General features: G+C 33.9%; 2 protein-coding genes across 2 annotated transcripts in view; one reads left to right on the forward strand and one right to left on the reverse strand.

Annotated features, from left to right (window-relative positions):
• Positions 1-96: 96 nt before the first annotated feature.
• daw1 (dynein assembly factor with WD repeats 1) lies at positions 97-14,949 on the forward strand. The gene is made up of 13 exons (XM_088913609.1): positions 97-155; positions 797-869; positions 1,254-1,398; positions 4,465-4,523; positions 4,634-4,756; positions 5,077-5,176; positions 5,495-5,602; positions 8,643-8,749; positions 10,602-10,704; positions 11,389-11,503; positions 11,908-11,984; positions 13,590-13,752; positions 14,020-14,949. The coding sequence occupies exons 1-13, from the start codon at positions 116-118 to the stop codon at positions 14,052-14,054; spliced, it is 1,248 nt and encodes a 415-aa protein (XP_088769735.1). The 5' UTR covers positions 97-115; the 3' UTR covers positions 14,055-14,949.
• Positions 14,950-15,032: 83 nt separating this feature from the next.
• Positions 15,033-16,495, reverse strand: part of sphkap (SPHK1 interactor, AKAP domain containing) — a 32,547-nt gene continuing 31,084 nt past the window's right edge. The window contains exon 12 of the mRNA XM_088913607.1: positions 15,033-16,131. Coding sequence (XP_088769733.1) covers positions 15,991-16,131 — 141 coding nt within the window. The 3' untranslated portion in view covers positions 15,033-15,990. The remainder of the gene's footprint in view (positions 16,132-16,495) is intronic.

The following is a 16,495-nucleotide window of genomic DNA, read 5'->3' on the forward strand; positions in this document are numbered from 1 at the left end:
AGCACATAAAACGAGGCCTTCAGACCCAGCAGATTGGAAGCTCGGTGCCATTGCCTTCGAGTGTATGTGTTGCTATAGCGACGGTTTGTTTACTGTGTTTAAACCAGAGGAAAAGATGAGGCTCAAACGGTTCTTGCTACGTTATTATCCTCCAGGTAACAAAATATCCGGAATAAAATAATAAAAACTTTGTATTTTAAAATTTAGTATGAATTTACAGGAGCTTTGTAAATTCCGTCCTTATGTTTGTTTCGCTTGTTTCAAAGCAATAGCACGTTTGCTTGAAATGCAGAAAGCGCAACTCATGGAGACAGAGGCTCCTCTTTTTGTCCGGGGTGATAAGGCTGTATACATTTACCTTATTCTACTGCTCAGCTCCGCGTATCTTTTGAGAAAAAAAAAGACCAGGAATCATATCGCAGTTTTTCGTTTTTAGTGAGGTCACGCAGGTGTTTTTTTTAAATTTTTTTTGCAAGTTGCATTTATTTTCTCAAAGCAAAGCATGACTGAAATCTTCGATGCACCTTTTTTAGTTTTGAGAGTAACACCTTGCATGCGACATAGTATATTGATTAAAAATTTATCAACTGTTTTTATTATGAAAAAAGTATTTCATAATATCTTTCCAATTCTGTACTGTACATGTGATAGATGGTATTGGGCTCATTTCTTTCAACAAAATGTGATCTGTTTGATTTACAGCATATCAAGGACAAAATAATGCAAGAAGAGGATAGTCACAGTATTTGTTGACAAAAATGAAGTACAGTCCAGTTTTGTTTTTGGTTTTTCTTAGGGATAATTCTGGAATATGAGAAAGGAGGGGAGCTGAAGACAAAATCCATCGACCTCCTGGATCTGTCTCCAGAGTAAGTAAAGTACCACAGTCATAGTTTTCAGAAAGCTTAAAAAAATGTTTCTCAACTAGAATGTGTTTTTAAAAGGAAAATATATTCTGACTATATTCCTGATAGCCCAGTACCTCCAGATTTTGTACTCTGTTTCACTTTAAAACCAATCTGACAGAATCAGAAATCTAGCAAACAGATATTGTGTATATTTCAGTGTAATTGCTGGAGTATATTATGTCATGGGTTGTTAGATTATGCTCACAGTGGGCTACAACAAATTTCTCACGGTAGACTTGCCTATTCCGTTAATTAATAGTCTGATTGCCTTGGATTTTGATAATTATTTTTGAAACAACTATCAGCAGTGTCACTGGGTTCATTCCCTTCTCTCCTTTGGTGCAGGACAGATGTTGCTGAATTAACAGAAGAAATAAAAAAGACAGAGCCTCTTATCACTGCCTCACGCACTGAACAAGTTAAACAACTGATACAAAGATTGCAGGAAAAACTTGGCCGACAGGATGATCGCAGGTTTTACCTCTTTAAGGTAAGAAATGTTGCTTTAAAAAAGTATTTTTTTCAACTTGCTTGTGCTCAGCTTTTGAGAACCACAGTCCAGTTAAGACTATATAAAGGCAATCTTCAGAATTTGGGAACCATCTTCTGCATAACATCTTCAACTGAACATCTTCAGCTTTTCAAAGGAGGCAAGAAAGTTCTGCTAGCACTTAATATGAATACAGGTCATACTGAGCTTTGTCTGTTTTGAAGTTCTTCCTCAGGGTCACGTCTTACATGACAAAATTGGAGCTTATAGTTTTTTACAGTATTAAAACAAAGTCAAGCTTTAGTAGATTCTAAATAGCTAATCCAATTATCATTCTCTTTGCCCTACAGCATGCAAAGCTTCACTAATGGATTTAGTTTTAATGTCATACATTGAGCTGTCACTCTGAAGACACTTTTAGTTATACATCTTGTAAATTTGTGCTCTTCAGAGCAAGTTCCAACTTTCAGATAATCACTGGCTCAGTGGTAAAGGTGTTATTTGCTCATGTTTGAAAGCCTTACAATTTGTTATAGGCAGAGGTGCAGGGAAAACAATGATATACATTAATAACATAAATATTAACAGTGGTTACAACTAAAGGAATTCACTACATTTGTTACCTTGGCCTCCTTGTTCATAAACGGTGGTACCCAGAGAACTGGCCATTGTACTGATAATATCAGTAGGGTGATGCTTAAAGATTTACAGTAAAATATAAAAAAAACTAGATTGGTGCAATCTGTATTAGACAGAAGTTAGGCTACATGTCTACACTGCATCTGCAGGGCGGAAATGAAACTGGTGAATTTATGAAAAGCTTAATTTAGTTCCTTGTTACTTGTTCATGAAAATCGATGTAGTGTGATACAAATCTTCAGAACTATATATAATAGTTAAATGAATCATATACATGGAATATGTTTTCATGCAATACTTAAAAAGACATTTGACATATAGATACTATGTATGTTATGCATTATTAAAATTATTTAACCAATATTGATCCCAGAGGATCATTATTAGGTTTCAATGGCTAATTCTTAAGCTAGCAATGCAATAACATTTCACAGAAAACATGTTAGACATAAGTTAATAGATGCCTGTTCTGGTTGTGAGCTTCAATTCTTAATAGATGTAGCCTGATTCAACTTTTGCCTTACCCAATTTACTTAGGATTCTATCATTGTATTTGCCTTTCTGATTTTAATGAGTTTGTAAATCATCATGGATTTGGAATTAGGTCCTAAGATCTACAGATGTAATTTGTTTTATGTGAATATAATAATAATAATTAATAATTGCTTACACTTATATAGCGCTTTTCTGGACACTCCACTCAAAGCGCTTTACAGGTAATGGGGACTCCCCTCCACCACCACCAATGTGCAGCATCCACCTGGATGATGCGATGGCAGCCATAGTGTGCCAGAACGCTCACCACACATCAGCTATCAGTGGGGAGGAGAGCAGAGTAATGAAGCCAATTCATAGAGGGGGATTATTAGGAGGCCATGATTGGTAACGGCCAATGGGAAATTCAGCCAGGACGCTGGGGTTACACCCCTACTCTTTTCGAGAAACGCCCTGGGATTTTTAATGACCACAGAGAGTCAGGACCTCGGTTTTATGTCTCGTCCAAAGGACAGCGCTTGTTTACAGTATAGTGTCCCCGTCACTATACTGGGGCATTAGGACCCACATGGACCGCAGGGTGAGCACCCCCTGCTGGCCCCACTAACATCCTTAGTTTTTCCCAGGAGGTCTCCCATCTAGGTACTGACCAGGCTCACACCTACTTAGCTTCAGTGGGTTGCCAGTTGTGAGTTGCAGGGTGATATGGCTGCTGGCTATATATGAATAAGTAATGGAAAAAATATTGCAATTTAAACTAAATTTTAGAAAATAACTAAAAATCTTTAAGATATAGAAAATGCAGTGTACTACATGGTGTTTCACTGTTTAACAAAACCTCTGTTGGCATATTAATAGTAGATAGATCAGATTCTGCAAACTGTGATGAATAAATGTTGCTCTGCAGCCAAAATGTACAGTATACATCTTTTTGGAACAATGCAGTTAGCAATGTTCTGTGTTGCTAAAACTTCAAATGATACACATTTGCCCTGGGCTAATGTAGTGCTGATAATTTATTTAAGTCAATGCATGGCACAGTCTATTTCAGGAATATGTTACTGTTGTTTTCTCAAGGTCTTACTAAATCAGTCCTTATTTTATGCTTGATTATTCCAATAAATAATTTATGTACAAGATGCTTACATTTGATTTCCTTGAAACATTTTCGAGAGTCCTGGGCCCTTAAGAAGTATTATGTAACTTTTTTGTTTTTGTTTTCATTCTACATAGAATTTTGATAAGATGTGATATCAGAAGGCAATTTGGAAAATATGTGTTCTTTGGATAAGCAATTATACCAGGAGGTTGTTTAAACAATATACTGAGCAACAAAATACATTTCTCACTGTACCATATATTTATTTATACATGTATTTTTAGGAAAAATAAAGTATCATATTTGGTATTGTGATTAAATATTTTTGCTGTCATTTTGACATTTTTTGTCATAATTTATCATTCATTGCTGACAGTGAAACACTGAAGTGACTAACTTTTTTGCATAAGTACTAAATGTCCTCATTAGTCAGATTAGCTGATTGGGCATGGGTAATGAGGTCATTTAACAAGTTGAATGTTATGCCTGATGTAAGTCAAGAAAGAAAAAAGAAAGAAACCTACAGTATATGTCCTGCTGATAAAGAGATCAGTGCCTTTGTGCCACTGATATGCTGGAGACTGGACTAAACTACCTTAGATGGATTTACTAGTGGAATAACCTTTGTTGGAGTGCCCATCGAATTTGTTGAAGTTCGTCATACACCCCTTTTGATGGTCAGCATAGCTGGTGGAAATAACCTTTTATTTCATACAGGAGAAGTTTTGATTTTCTTGATAGACGTGTTGTAGATGACCTGTCAAAGCATGTTACTTGTTTTTGGAGACATATGTTTTTTAATTATTTATATTTTCATTTTGTTCACCTTCCAGGTATTGAGAGCACATATTTTGCCGCTAACAAATGTTGCTTTTAATAAATCGGGATCAAGGTAAGTGTATATTGACTACTTGATATTTTTCATAAAAGTTTGGCATGAAATATTCAAATAGAAATATTGTAAATTAAGGACTGTAATTTCATGGTTTTTATTCTTCACAGCTTTATTACTGGCAGCTACGACAGGACTTGCAAAATATGGGACACAGCATCAGGAGAAGAACTACACACACTGGAGGGACACAGAAATGTTGTCTATGCAATAGCTTTCAACAACCCCTATGGGTAATACCATTTTACTAAATCTTCTCTAATTCCCTTTTTGATGTTAATTTTACTGCATTTTAAAATATGTTTTGTTTCGTCATATACTGTAGCACAGTCATATATATAGTGAGTCAAAAGTATGGTTTCCCCTATATAAGATTAGCAAAACAAAGATGTGATACAGGCCCTATGAATGGATTTTGTTATACAGAATAATGCTTTGTTATTTTAAGCATTTACAGTGCAAGAATGGAATGTTTATAGCAATACAGTAATTCAAAGAAGATGATACAGCCGTTGCTAACATATGTATGTCTATTTTCTGCCTTTTTTAACAGAGACAAAATTGCTACTGGATCCTTTGACAAAACGTGCAGATTATGGAGCGCAGAGACAGGCAAATGTTACCACACTTTTCGTGGCCATACTGCAGAAATTGTAAGAACACTTCTCACATTCAAAAACTGATACAATTGAAATAAGTAATACAGGAAATGTGTTAACTGTGAAAAAGACTAGAACTAAACTATTTCCTTTTTTGCTTGAAATCATTAGGCTGCAAAACTCAAGATCTAAAATATGTTTTTCAGTGTTTAGCCCATTAAATGTGATTCAGATAGACAGATTTTAACCCATTTATTATAATATAAAGATTTTACAGTGACGCGTAAAATGTGCTTCACTGGAGTTCTGTATGAAGTAATGTGAAGAATTCAGTAATTTTTTAAAAAGAAAAACTTTGTATTGTTTTAACAGGTGTGTTTGTCATTTAATCCACAAAGTACACTGGTGGCCACAGGGAGTATGGATACTACTGCAAAACTATGGAACATCCAGACTGGTGAAGAAGCTGCAACTTTAATGGTGAGCCTAATGCTCCTGATCGTTTACATTTTTATACATAAAGACACTGCCACACCACATTCGTATTTCCATGAGTAAACTGTTTGCACAAATTAAAGTTTTAAAGTAGGATTTATATAAACATTTCTGTTTTCAATAAAAACCTAAAAATAAAGCCCTTTAAAATTCTGCCTAGCACTTGCAGTGTCAAGCAGTGAGAGCTGTTTTTTATCCTATGAAAGTGCACAGTTAAGAGAAAAGAAGTGCCAATAAATTATTCCACTCAATCATTAATATTTTAGGATACAAACAATGCTTGTCTGGTAGATAATTGAACCTTAAAATTTTCTGTATTTTGGTTCTTCCAAACAGTCTGCAACAGCATAGAAGTGCAACATGTCATGTCAGAATGTTTTGCAGATTTAAAAGTAGGTTGAAATTAAAATAGCAGGTACAATTGCAGAGGATTGATGGCTTCCAAGAAAGTTTTTTTTTTGTAATGAGTTACTATTGTAAACCAATGTGGCAGTATAAGATTGTTACAAAGCACACACTAGTAGTAGCCAAGAAAGAACATAAGAAATAGTCACTTCACTAATATAACAATCGTCATCAAGTTGCTGTTGTGTAGTAAAGAAATGTGGCATTTGGTTTTTTATAGAGTGGATGTTAATTGTAAATCATAAAATAATTGTGGCTTTAGTAACATAATCATTGACACCTGATTCAGCTTTATTTCAGATTACAATTTGCAAACGACTATTATATAGGAACACAAAACATGAAAACACCAGTTTTACATACTTTACTTAAATTGCTTTGCTTTATGTTTATATATACGGTACCAGCTACAGTACAGCGTTAATTGGCTAAAGATGTCCAACAGTTACAGTTTAACATATATACAAGGCTTTGATCATTTTCAGCGCAGCCATTTGTTATGAAGGAACAGAACATATTACTGAAATTGTACATATCAAGTTTGGAATTAACGGGCTCAACAGTTTTTGAGCAGGAACAGTTTGCATTAAAGTATGTTTTTTGTAAAGTAGTTGATGACTTAATGTGGACTTACAAATATGTCAGGTAGTCATTGTGGGTTAATGTTAGTATGCAATATGTTAATTGTTTGGTCACTGGACCAAACACTTCTACCAGGAAAAAAATCCTGTCTGATTTGGAGTTTGTTGTCCTAACAGGTTTTGAACAGAAAACCAGTAATGTGGACTTTGTATTAACAGAAAGTAAAATGAAATGGTGGTCAGGCAGCCAGGAAAAGTCTTAAACAACTTCGGCTGTTGCTGAAAATCTGCCAAATTTCACTTCAATCACCACAGCAGTTCCCAGGAAGATTTCATATTTTTTTGGAATAATTACGTCAGACTGCCATCTGGGTTTGCAGTACACCGTTGTTTTTCCGTGTTATTCAGCAGGTTATCTCACTGAGGATACCGGCCAAGTCTAAAGCTGCACAGCTTCTTAGTTTTTGACCAGGGCCAATTTGAAATTCTGGCAGAAAAAAATGGAAAGAGGAGAAAAGAAATCCTTACAATCTTCTATGAATGCATCTCCTACTGTATCCTACTGTCCTACTGTATCTTCCAGTTTTAGCTGAAGCTACAGTTGCTTCTGCTTTTTGATTCTTTAAGACTTTTCTTAATTATTTTAACTGCTTTCTGCACACCCCACTTGGGCTTATAAATAGATATTTGTAGAGGAATAACTGAAAACTGGCTAAACGTATAGCAAATAGAAACTCTGATCCTCGGATTGACTATTAATAGTGTTCCAATATTTAACAAGAAAAAAATAATTTAACAATTTCTTTAAATGAGTGACCGAGTTAGATGCCACCATTAATCCTCCACTATTTACTTTGTTTCAGAATTCTCCTTGCATTTGCATATTGATTTACTGAAGGAAATATTGAAATTTAAGTAACAGGCCTAGGAAAAACTAAGATTGCATGCTTTGTAGTATTTTATGAAATGCAGTTTCCACCTGCATCTGCATTGTTGGTTGGTTAAAAGGTAATATCATGGAGACCGTGGGAAAGTAAGAGTCTATTAAACAAAAAGGAAGCTGTATTTGATAAATATGTGTACAGTATGTATAACAAAGGACTCTGGATAAAGACTTTATTTACCTCCATTGTAACATTAGCCTGAGCATGAGTATGGTTTTTCTATAGTAGTTTGATATCATCAACACTGTTGTTTTGTACATTGAGTAATCTATTTAAGTCTAGTTTTGCGTAATTATGCTACATTAATTTGTATATGATTTATGATTTGTATGTAAAAACAGAGTTCAGACATAATCAGAAGAGTATTAGCATTGCAGTCATGTTGAAGTGATTGTGGAATGTGAGGGGATCAATATTCATGACTTATTCTGTACTTTCCTCATACTTTGGGTGAAGTGGGGTCATTTTTTGCTCCCAAATTTTATTTTGACCTCAAAATTTAGATAACTGTGCATGTTTATAGTTTCTTGGAAAACGCAGAAGATAACCTGATTCATAATTTTCCCTGTCACAAACCCATAAATTCTATTAAAAAATGTATCTCTACTCATAAAAAGTTGATAATGTTAAAGATGCATTTACTTACATTTGGATGAAGCAGAATGTGACTAAAAATTACCAGACCATTGTAAACTCTCAATATTGCCAATCTGAAAACTCTTTTTTGGGATACAATTTTAATAAGCTATGTAATTGGTTCCCAGTTTTAAATGAATGATTTAATGCTGTTAATTTATTTTTTTTAATAATGTTTTGTTTTTGCTTGGTTGACAACAGTGTCTGCTGTTGTATTGGGCAGTTTTACAATTTCTTCAAAGCAAGCCTGGTCAATGTCAATCATTTTTAAAATTTGATTTCTTTATTGAATTACATTTCTTTTTTACTTTTAGCCAACCACCAACATAGCTGTAAGAAAGGAATGTAAACATTTATGATGAAAAGAATTAAAATAATTTTATTTTGATTGAATCTAATTTAATAAGTCTTTTTGTATTGCATTTGTAAGATGCATTGAGCAATTTCTTTGTATTCCAGGGTCATTCAGCAGAAATAATTTCACTGTCATTTAACACAGTTGGAGATAAAATCATCACAGGCTCCTTTGATCATACAGTTTCATTGTGGGATGTTCAGTCTGGAAGGTAAAAACATATACACTTGATTGTTTCATCTTCTAAAACCACTGTACAGACTAGAGATCACAAATATGCTGAAAATAATTCATGGTGATATTTCATAAACTTGTTTTAAAAGCTGTGTAAGACTACAAGAAATGAATGCAAATCTTCAGCAATAACAACAACAACTGTTGCTTGTGCTGAAATGGGTGATGAAGACATACCTGTAAATGCTTCTTTCATGGTCACCTGACCAAATGCAGCCTTGTTCTCTTGACACTTAGCCTTGACACTTTGCAGTGTCTCACTCTTCAGTAGCTTTGTTCTGTTTTCTAGCTTATGTTTTTGTTTTTATGACATTGTTTTGAAGACGTTTAAGTAGGTACTGTAGCTGCATGTGTGAAGACGGCTCCACACCCAAAGTTTAGAGAGTATAATAAACATGGAGAGAGTAATAAACTTTTACCTGTTCCTTTGCAGCCTATGCATGCTAATCCTAATCAAACTTCTTCAATACAATGAATATGTCAAGTCATCCACACACCTGTAGGAAGCTCCACAGCTGAAACGTTTTCAATCCTTATCTTCTTCATTCTGCATAGAATAAACCTTTATCTGATCATATTTGTTGTATTGCCAGAGGAGATTGTATTTTTAATTGCTTTTTATTAATACATTTTATTATAAATCATATCTATTGTTTTCTAAATGTGCTTAATGTTAAACATAATAAGTCGCCATGGATAACGGTTTCAGCTATGCAAATAATTACAATTTCATAGCTGTTCTATATACCTAGTATAAGATCTGTTTGTCCGTTCTCCTTAAGTTGTTTCTATAAAAAATGGAAGCCTGGAATATTTCCTCTCAGCTGACTTATACAGTACAGGGGAGCTTTCTAATTTTAGTTCTCCAACTGTTTCCACACTAAATTCATTACTTTCTATTATTATCTCTATGCTTCTATTCAACAACTGTCTGGGCTTGGCATTGCGCAATATCAAACAAATAGGAGTTTACAGGACTTTATCTGATACTGAGTTAGAAACTAATTCCAAGCTTGTACAGCAATAGGTAATACACAACTGGCCTATTAATACATCATAATAATTATTAATAAGTCATATCATTCCAAATTCCCTGACACATGGGTTTCTATGTTTTTCTACACGAAGGTAAGGTGTAAGGTTGAGGAAAAAATTATATTAATCAAAGCTTGTTAATAATGAATTTGTTAAAAACATGTATTCTTTTTTACTTCTTGAGTATTTTTAAAAAAATGACCTGCAGGTTTGAGCTTGTTTTTTATGTTTTTTTCTATGTATGTTGTGTTAAAGTTGCTTAGGAAATGTCTTGATAAAATGTCTTAGGAATGTCTTAATCTCTTAGGAAATTTAATAGGAATACAAATAATAGTACACTACTAAATATACTGTTGCTGTTTCGTAAACATTTTGTGTGTAAGACTCTTCAAGCCATAATCACCAAAAATAGTTATTGTAGTTACATGTTTTAAGTCCTGAAATATACAGTGTTTTAAGTAAAGAGAACAAGGCTGCTCAGGAGAAGGGTTATTCTATAGGAAACTTTCTGTGTTCATTTTCTGTTCTGTCTTTGATTGGTCTAATGCAGGCAGAGAGTTAATATAATGTACTTTACAGTGCATAATGCTTTCACATTGGTTGAATGTTATAGGATTCTCAATAGCATCCTTCGCTGGTGACTCTCCTGTGCACAGGAGAGAGTGAACAGAAAGCAGAAAATTGCTTTGCTTTGAAACAAATGATTCAGTCAAGCATGGACAAAAAACCCTATAATCCTTGATTGTAATTACCACGAAGTGCAAAGAGAAATTATTTTTTTGTTGCTATTTCAGGCGTATCCATACTTTAATAGGCCATAGGGGTGAAATAAGCAGTGCACAGTTTAACTGGGATTGTTCCTTCATTGCAACTGGATCTATGGATAAAACATGCAAGGTGAGCTTGACTATTATCTCTTACTTTTCCATGCTGAAGTGTAGTTTTAAACACGTCCATCTTTAGTTATAATTACAGTAGAATTACATTACATAGCTATATCTATATATTATCATTCTCAAAAATTATTGACAATTTTCTAAACTACTACTAAAATTGCCAGTCATTTTCCCCTGCAAATTTCAATATATAAAATAGTTACAGCTGTAAGACCTTGCACTAGCCTTAATGATTTAAGCCTTCAAGAAATAAAATGCACTCTGGAATAAGTACACCTCCAGGCTATCGGCTTCTCTGGAGCTTTGAGCCTATAACAGAAACGGCAAGAGTCAGTTATTAGCACATTATTATTATCATTAGAGACTTGACCTTAAATAGTAAACACTTTCTTGTCCAAAGATTGTTGCCTGTTTCTGGAGCAGAGTATTACTGAATCCAAGAAAATGGGTTTATATGAAGGAAGAATGTTCTACCTATTCTCTATGTGTATCATGTGTAGTAACTAATTAAGTAATGTGCTTGAATTCCAGTTACATTGTCTGTCAATATTTTATAGTAAGGATCTTTATAATACTAAAAGTAAAAATGTAGAATGCACAGCACATGCAAATAGGCTTTATAAAATCGTTTAAGGTAGCAAGGTGGATTGGGATGGATTTGTAATCATTTTCATGTGTAATTCAGGTCTGGAATGCAGTCAATGGGAAGTGCCTGGCAACACTGACAGGACATGAAGATGAAGTGCTGGATGTTTGCTTTGATTACACAGGACAACTTATTGCCACTGCATCTGCTGATGGTATATACTCTTAAGACAGCTCTCTGCAGCTATAGATCAATTTCTTAATTCTTAAAATACCAAGTTAACTGATATTATTTTTTCTTCAGAATGTATGTTGTACAGTATGTACAAACATAAGGAAATTGAAACAAATCGTTTTTGCAGAAAATCTGAGTCTAATCCATTAAATTCTATTTAGAAATAAACACTTTGTTTATTTTATTGGACTGATACTGATATCTCTTGGTATTTTTTAGGGTAAGGATAAATTCTGAGAAAGTGGTTTACTGTATGGTGCTCTGCTGGTTTGATTACTACCAAACTTTATTTTTGCTTATCCTTAAAAGTAATATGCAGTATTTCTCATTGTTGACAGAGTGATGGTGGTAAGTTAAACTAAAGACAAACATTTTTAATAACAGGAAATGCAAGGGTTTACAGTGCCTCATCACAGAAATGCATTGCTAAACTGGAGGGACATGAAGGGGAAATTTCAAAGGTGAGTTACAGAAACCTCTTCCCAGAAAATGGAAATGTTGGAAATTTGCTCAAATAAGGGAGCATGGAAATGAGGAAGAATTACATTTTCTATTATTTGCAAGGAAAAGTAATCATTTCCCAGCTGTGACAAGCATGTTTTACACCCAAAACAGCTGAATAGCTTTCAGCAATGATCGCCTAGTAATGTGTTCCGGCTGGCAATATATAAGATTTTAAAGCAGCAGTGAACCAACTCCTGGTTTACAATTTACAGCACATTCATCATTTTGGTTATTGATTATTTGGCAGCAATGTTTGTGCATTTACATCAAATGTCAGTTTACAGGATTTAGTTTGTTCTGGTTATGCATTTTAAATTTAAAAAACACATATTCAGTAGTTCTTCAGAGAAATAAGTTAAAATGTTTTAGCACAATTTGTTTTTCAATTGTCGATTTTACTGTGGCTGTGATCAAGCCTAAACATCACCCAGAGGGAAGAAAATAGTGATTTTTTGTGGGTGATACAGTCTCTATTAAAAGGAAAATAATAGGAAAGGTTGTTTGGAAGTATCTGGAAAATGTCAGAGCTTGTTTTCTGATTAATCTTTACAAATTTGCATGCAGATAGGTACATCATTTTAAGAGTAGTTATATTAAGTATATATAAATAGCTTTGTGCTGTGATCTGGAAATGATCTATAAAACACAAAAAGCCTTAAATCAGTCTAGTAATCTCGTGTGCTGTTGTTTAATAATTTATTAACATTTCTATTACATAATGAATTATGTACAAATTCATATTTATATTTATGTATTTGATTTCCTGTCTTTTACTTATGTGCTTTTGCTTGTTACGCAACTGAGCGAGGCAAACTGTCTGCTGCAAGGTGTCCCAGAGGTTGCAAGACCTCACCAGCAACTCTTAAACATCATGCAGCCTCTCCTGTGATGCCTCCCAGATGTCCTATGTCACATGAGCTCTGCTCTCTAATTTAAAATTCACTGTAATTTGAAATACTTATTTATTAAAATAGGCCCTGTTTTTGGAATGTTGCATTTATAAACTTGTTACACTGCCTTCAAATAACGTGCTACATAATTTTAGAATCAAGGCACTATTATTCAGTTATGTGCAGAAACAGTTTGGATTTCTTATCACTGTGGAATGGCAGGCAGGACTGCTGCCTCACAACTCATGGGTCCTGGTTCGATTCCAGGCTGTGGTGCCTTAGATGTGGAATTTGCACATTTTCTTCATGTGGGATTTTTCTGCATACTCTGTTCTCCTCCTGCTGTCCAAGACTGGTGTCTAGTTTAATTGGCATGGGTATATTGAGCCATATGTGTTGCCCTGTGAGGACTGGTATTCTGTCCAGGATGTGGTCCACCTTTGTGCCTTGTGCCTGCTGAGTTGAGGCTCCATGACCCTTTAGTGACAAAGCAGTTAATGAAAATGGGATCTTTTTTTCCCTTATCTTCAATACGGGTATAATCAGGCTCCATACAAATACACGCACACAATACTTACAAGCAACTAGCCTGAGTAATACTAGCCTGATTAGTTCCATTTGTTGTTTTTTTGAATGCATACTCATACTCAAGAATTTCTATTTCTTCTCCAGGTCTGCTTTAACCCCCAGGGTAGCCGTGTTTTGACTGGAAGCGCTGATAAAACAGCCAGATTATGGGATGTGAATACAGGCCAATGTCTGCAGGTTCTAGAAGGACACACAGATGAGATTTTTTCATGTGCTTTTAACTATGAAGGGGATACGATTATTACAGGTAAGGCACAGCATGAAATATATACTGCTCAGAAGTGAATGTTGTTTGTAAAAACGTGTTGCATAGAAGTGAATATTGTTTGTAAAAATGGGTTGCACAGCTTTCTTCTGGCAAGTTGCCAGATGCATATTCCCTTTAGCAAAAACAATGGTTTTCTAACTGAAGAGCAACACAAAACTGTTTCTGACTTCAAGTTTTTAATCAAGGGCCTCATTATGTTTCACAAGTCTAAGAGGAGTCCTCTGACTATTTGCTTCTCTAATGCAGGTAGTAAGGACAACACATGCAGAATATGGCGCTGATGGGGTCTGGATTAAAATAAGATGGTCTGATTAGAAACGAACATTGGAATTGGACTGAACATTGGAATCGAGAGGAAAATACTTTTTTAATCACCACAGTGTTATGATAAAAAACACATTATTTGTCTCCGCACACCAATATTGCTGTTTGCCTTCTTTAGATATGTATAGCTGTTTACTTAATTGTCAAGTTTGCTGTTACCTTTTCCGCTTGCTTATGTACCTTGTTCTATCTTGCAAGTGTGCTGTTAAAGTACAGTAAAGTCTGTACTCTTTTTTTAAAGTACCAATGTAATATTCATTAGAACCTTTAGGATTAATATTGACTTGTGTACATCACTGCTTCATTGGTTTAGTAATATTGTAGATACTGGATACCAGCAGTTTGTTTTATGTAGTTGCTAAATCGATAATTTCATGAAGGCTTTAATATGAACCCTTCTTTAAAGATTATAGTGACTGCAGAGTCTGTCATAGTTTCCCATCTTTTGAATTGGGAGCAAGTGTTTAAAACATTGTTAAATATATATTTTAAAATACTGTAATAATGTTGATTTGATCCTGGTGCTTGAGAGCTGCAGCCATTTTAAATGCCTTAATGATTAAACACATGTAAAATACTAATTAGGAGTCAAGACCAATTAAATCAATAATTGTTTCAATTAAGTCATTAGGAACTTAGGTAGACTAAAAACCATAGGACCTTGTGGCTCTCCAAGTGATGAACCCAGCTCTGGAGTTCCATTTCTTGCTAGCTGGGTTAGAAACCAGTGTTTTGAAGTTGTTGCCTGAAGAATTCCAGTGCTGGGTAGAGTAGGCTGAACAACTGGAAAATAATGTTGTGTTCAATTTTTGTTAGCTTTCATAATCTTTTTCATAAAAAAAATGTTGATATTCATTTTCTTTGAAACTTGAATTTTTTTTAATATCTTGACAATGTCATGGTGTATTTTCATTTAGGAAGTAAAGAATACCTAATTCTAATCACATTACATAAATTTATTATTTCCAAAATTCTACATTCAGTAATACAATAACAGTTTTGACAGCAGACAGTTGAATTTGTGTGCTTTGAATAAAATATTACTATACTATTACAGCAAAAACATTCTAACAAACCATTTTGACATATAAATTGTTATTTATATTACAAATTCTATTTCATAACATTAGCCTCTTTTGTTCATTAGTTTTAAAAACGTAACGAGCATAATATTCTACCCAAGGTGCAATTATCCAAAATATACAATATTTACAAATATCTAAAATAAATTATTTAAAACAATGTGATGCACAAATAACAAGTGTACTTATGAATACATCTCAGCATTACAATTTTTTTACATGGATTAACAGAAGTAAATGTCACTAGATTCCTTTTAGCATTGAAAAAGAGTTGTCAGATTAGATCAATCATAATATTTTGTTATTTTCATCTGATTTCTTTTTTTAATTCAGGGCTGATAAAGTTTGAAAAAAATCTTTAAACTAGTATATTTAAAAAGTATGTTCAAATAATTTAACTTCATATCTTAAGGAAAAATTTTAGAAAGAATTTCAATGGTAGGCTTTTAAGTAAGAAAGGCAGGTAATCAGTTCTATAACTCTCCAAAACACAGTATCTTGCAGACATTTCTGTGCATTTCAGAATGAGAAGCATGCTAATCTTAAAAGGTGCAACATCTTTGAATATGTATTAGTGTCCAAACAGAAGTCATACATTTTTAAATTGCTTTCTTTAGCCTACATATTTTATAAAGGTCACAATTTCTAGTTAGACCAAGAACATACTTGACACTCTTAGACAGTTACCTTGCAACAACAATGTCAACATAATAGACTATATTGATTAGATCCCAGTTTTTGTCTTAAATTACCACTTAAAATGGTGGCAATATCCCTTCTGTGCCTTGATGTCTTCAGGGCATTATTAACATCAGCGTTTCTCCAGAAGCCAGTCGAATAGGCTTGTTACAGTATCACTTTCTTCTTGCAGTTTACAGTACTGAACAACGGCATGAAACAGATCTCCAATATTCCAGTCTTTCTGATGAACTGTTTGTACCATATCGAGAAACTGGAACAGAAGATTAAACAATCTAACATTCAAATTAAGATGAAGATGAATGGTTTCCATGACTACTTTAAAACATAATGGACATTACTACTAATGAGTTTACTGAACCTTGATTCAATAAATAAATAAAACATATCAAATAAATATCACAAATTCTTACCCATCACTTATTACTGATATTAATATTCATATTTTTATTACTGCTCACTTTTTATATAATCTGTGTAAGGTCTCTACAGTGGGGAGTCTAAATGGATGTTTACTTCCAGGATTTAAGTATAATAATGTATTAACATGAAGATTCTTAACATAAATTAATAATAATTATTTGTAAAAAAAGTTTAATACATTCAGTGTTTTTGGT

This window comes from Atractosteus spatula, chromosome 4 (assembly GCF_055471065.1).
Source record: "Atractosteus spatula isolate fAtrSpa1 chromosome 4, fAtrSpa1.hap1, whole genome shotgun sequence".
Taxonomy (NCBI): Eukaryota; Metazoa; Chordata; class Actinopteri; order Semionotiformes; family Lepisosteidae; genus Atractosteus; species Atractosteus spatula.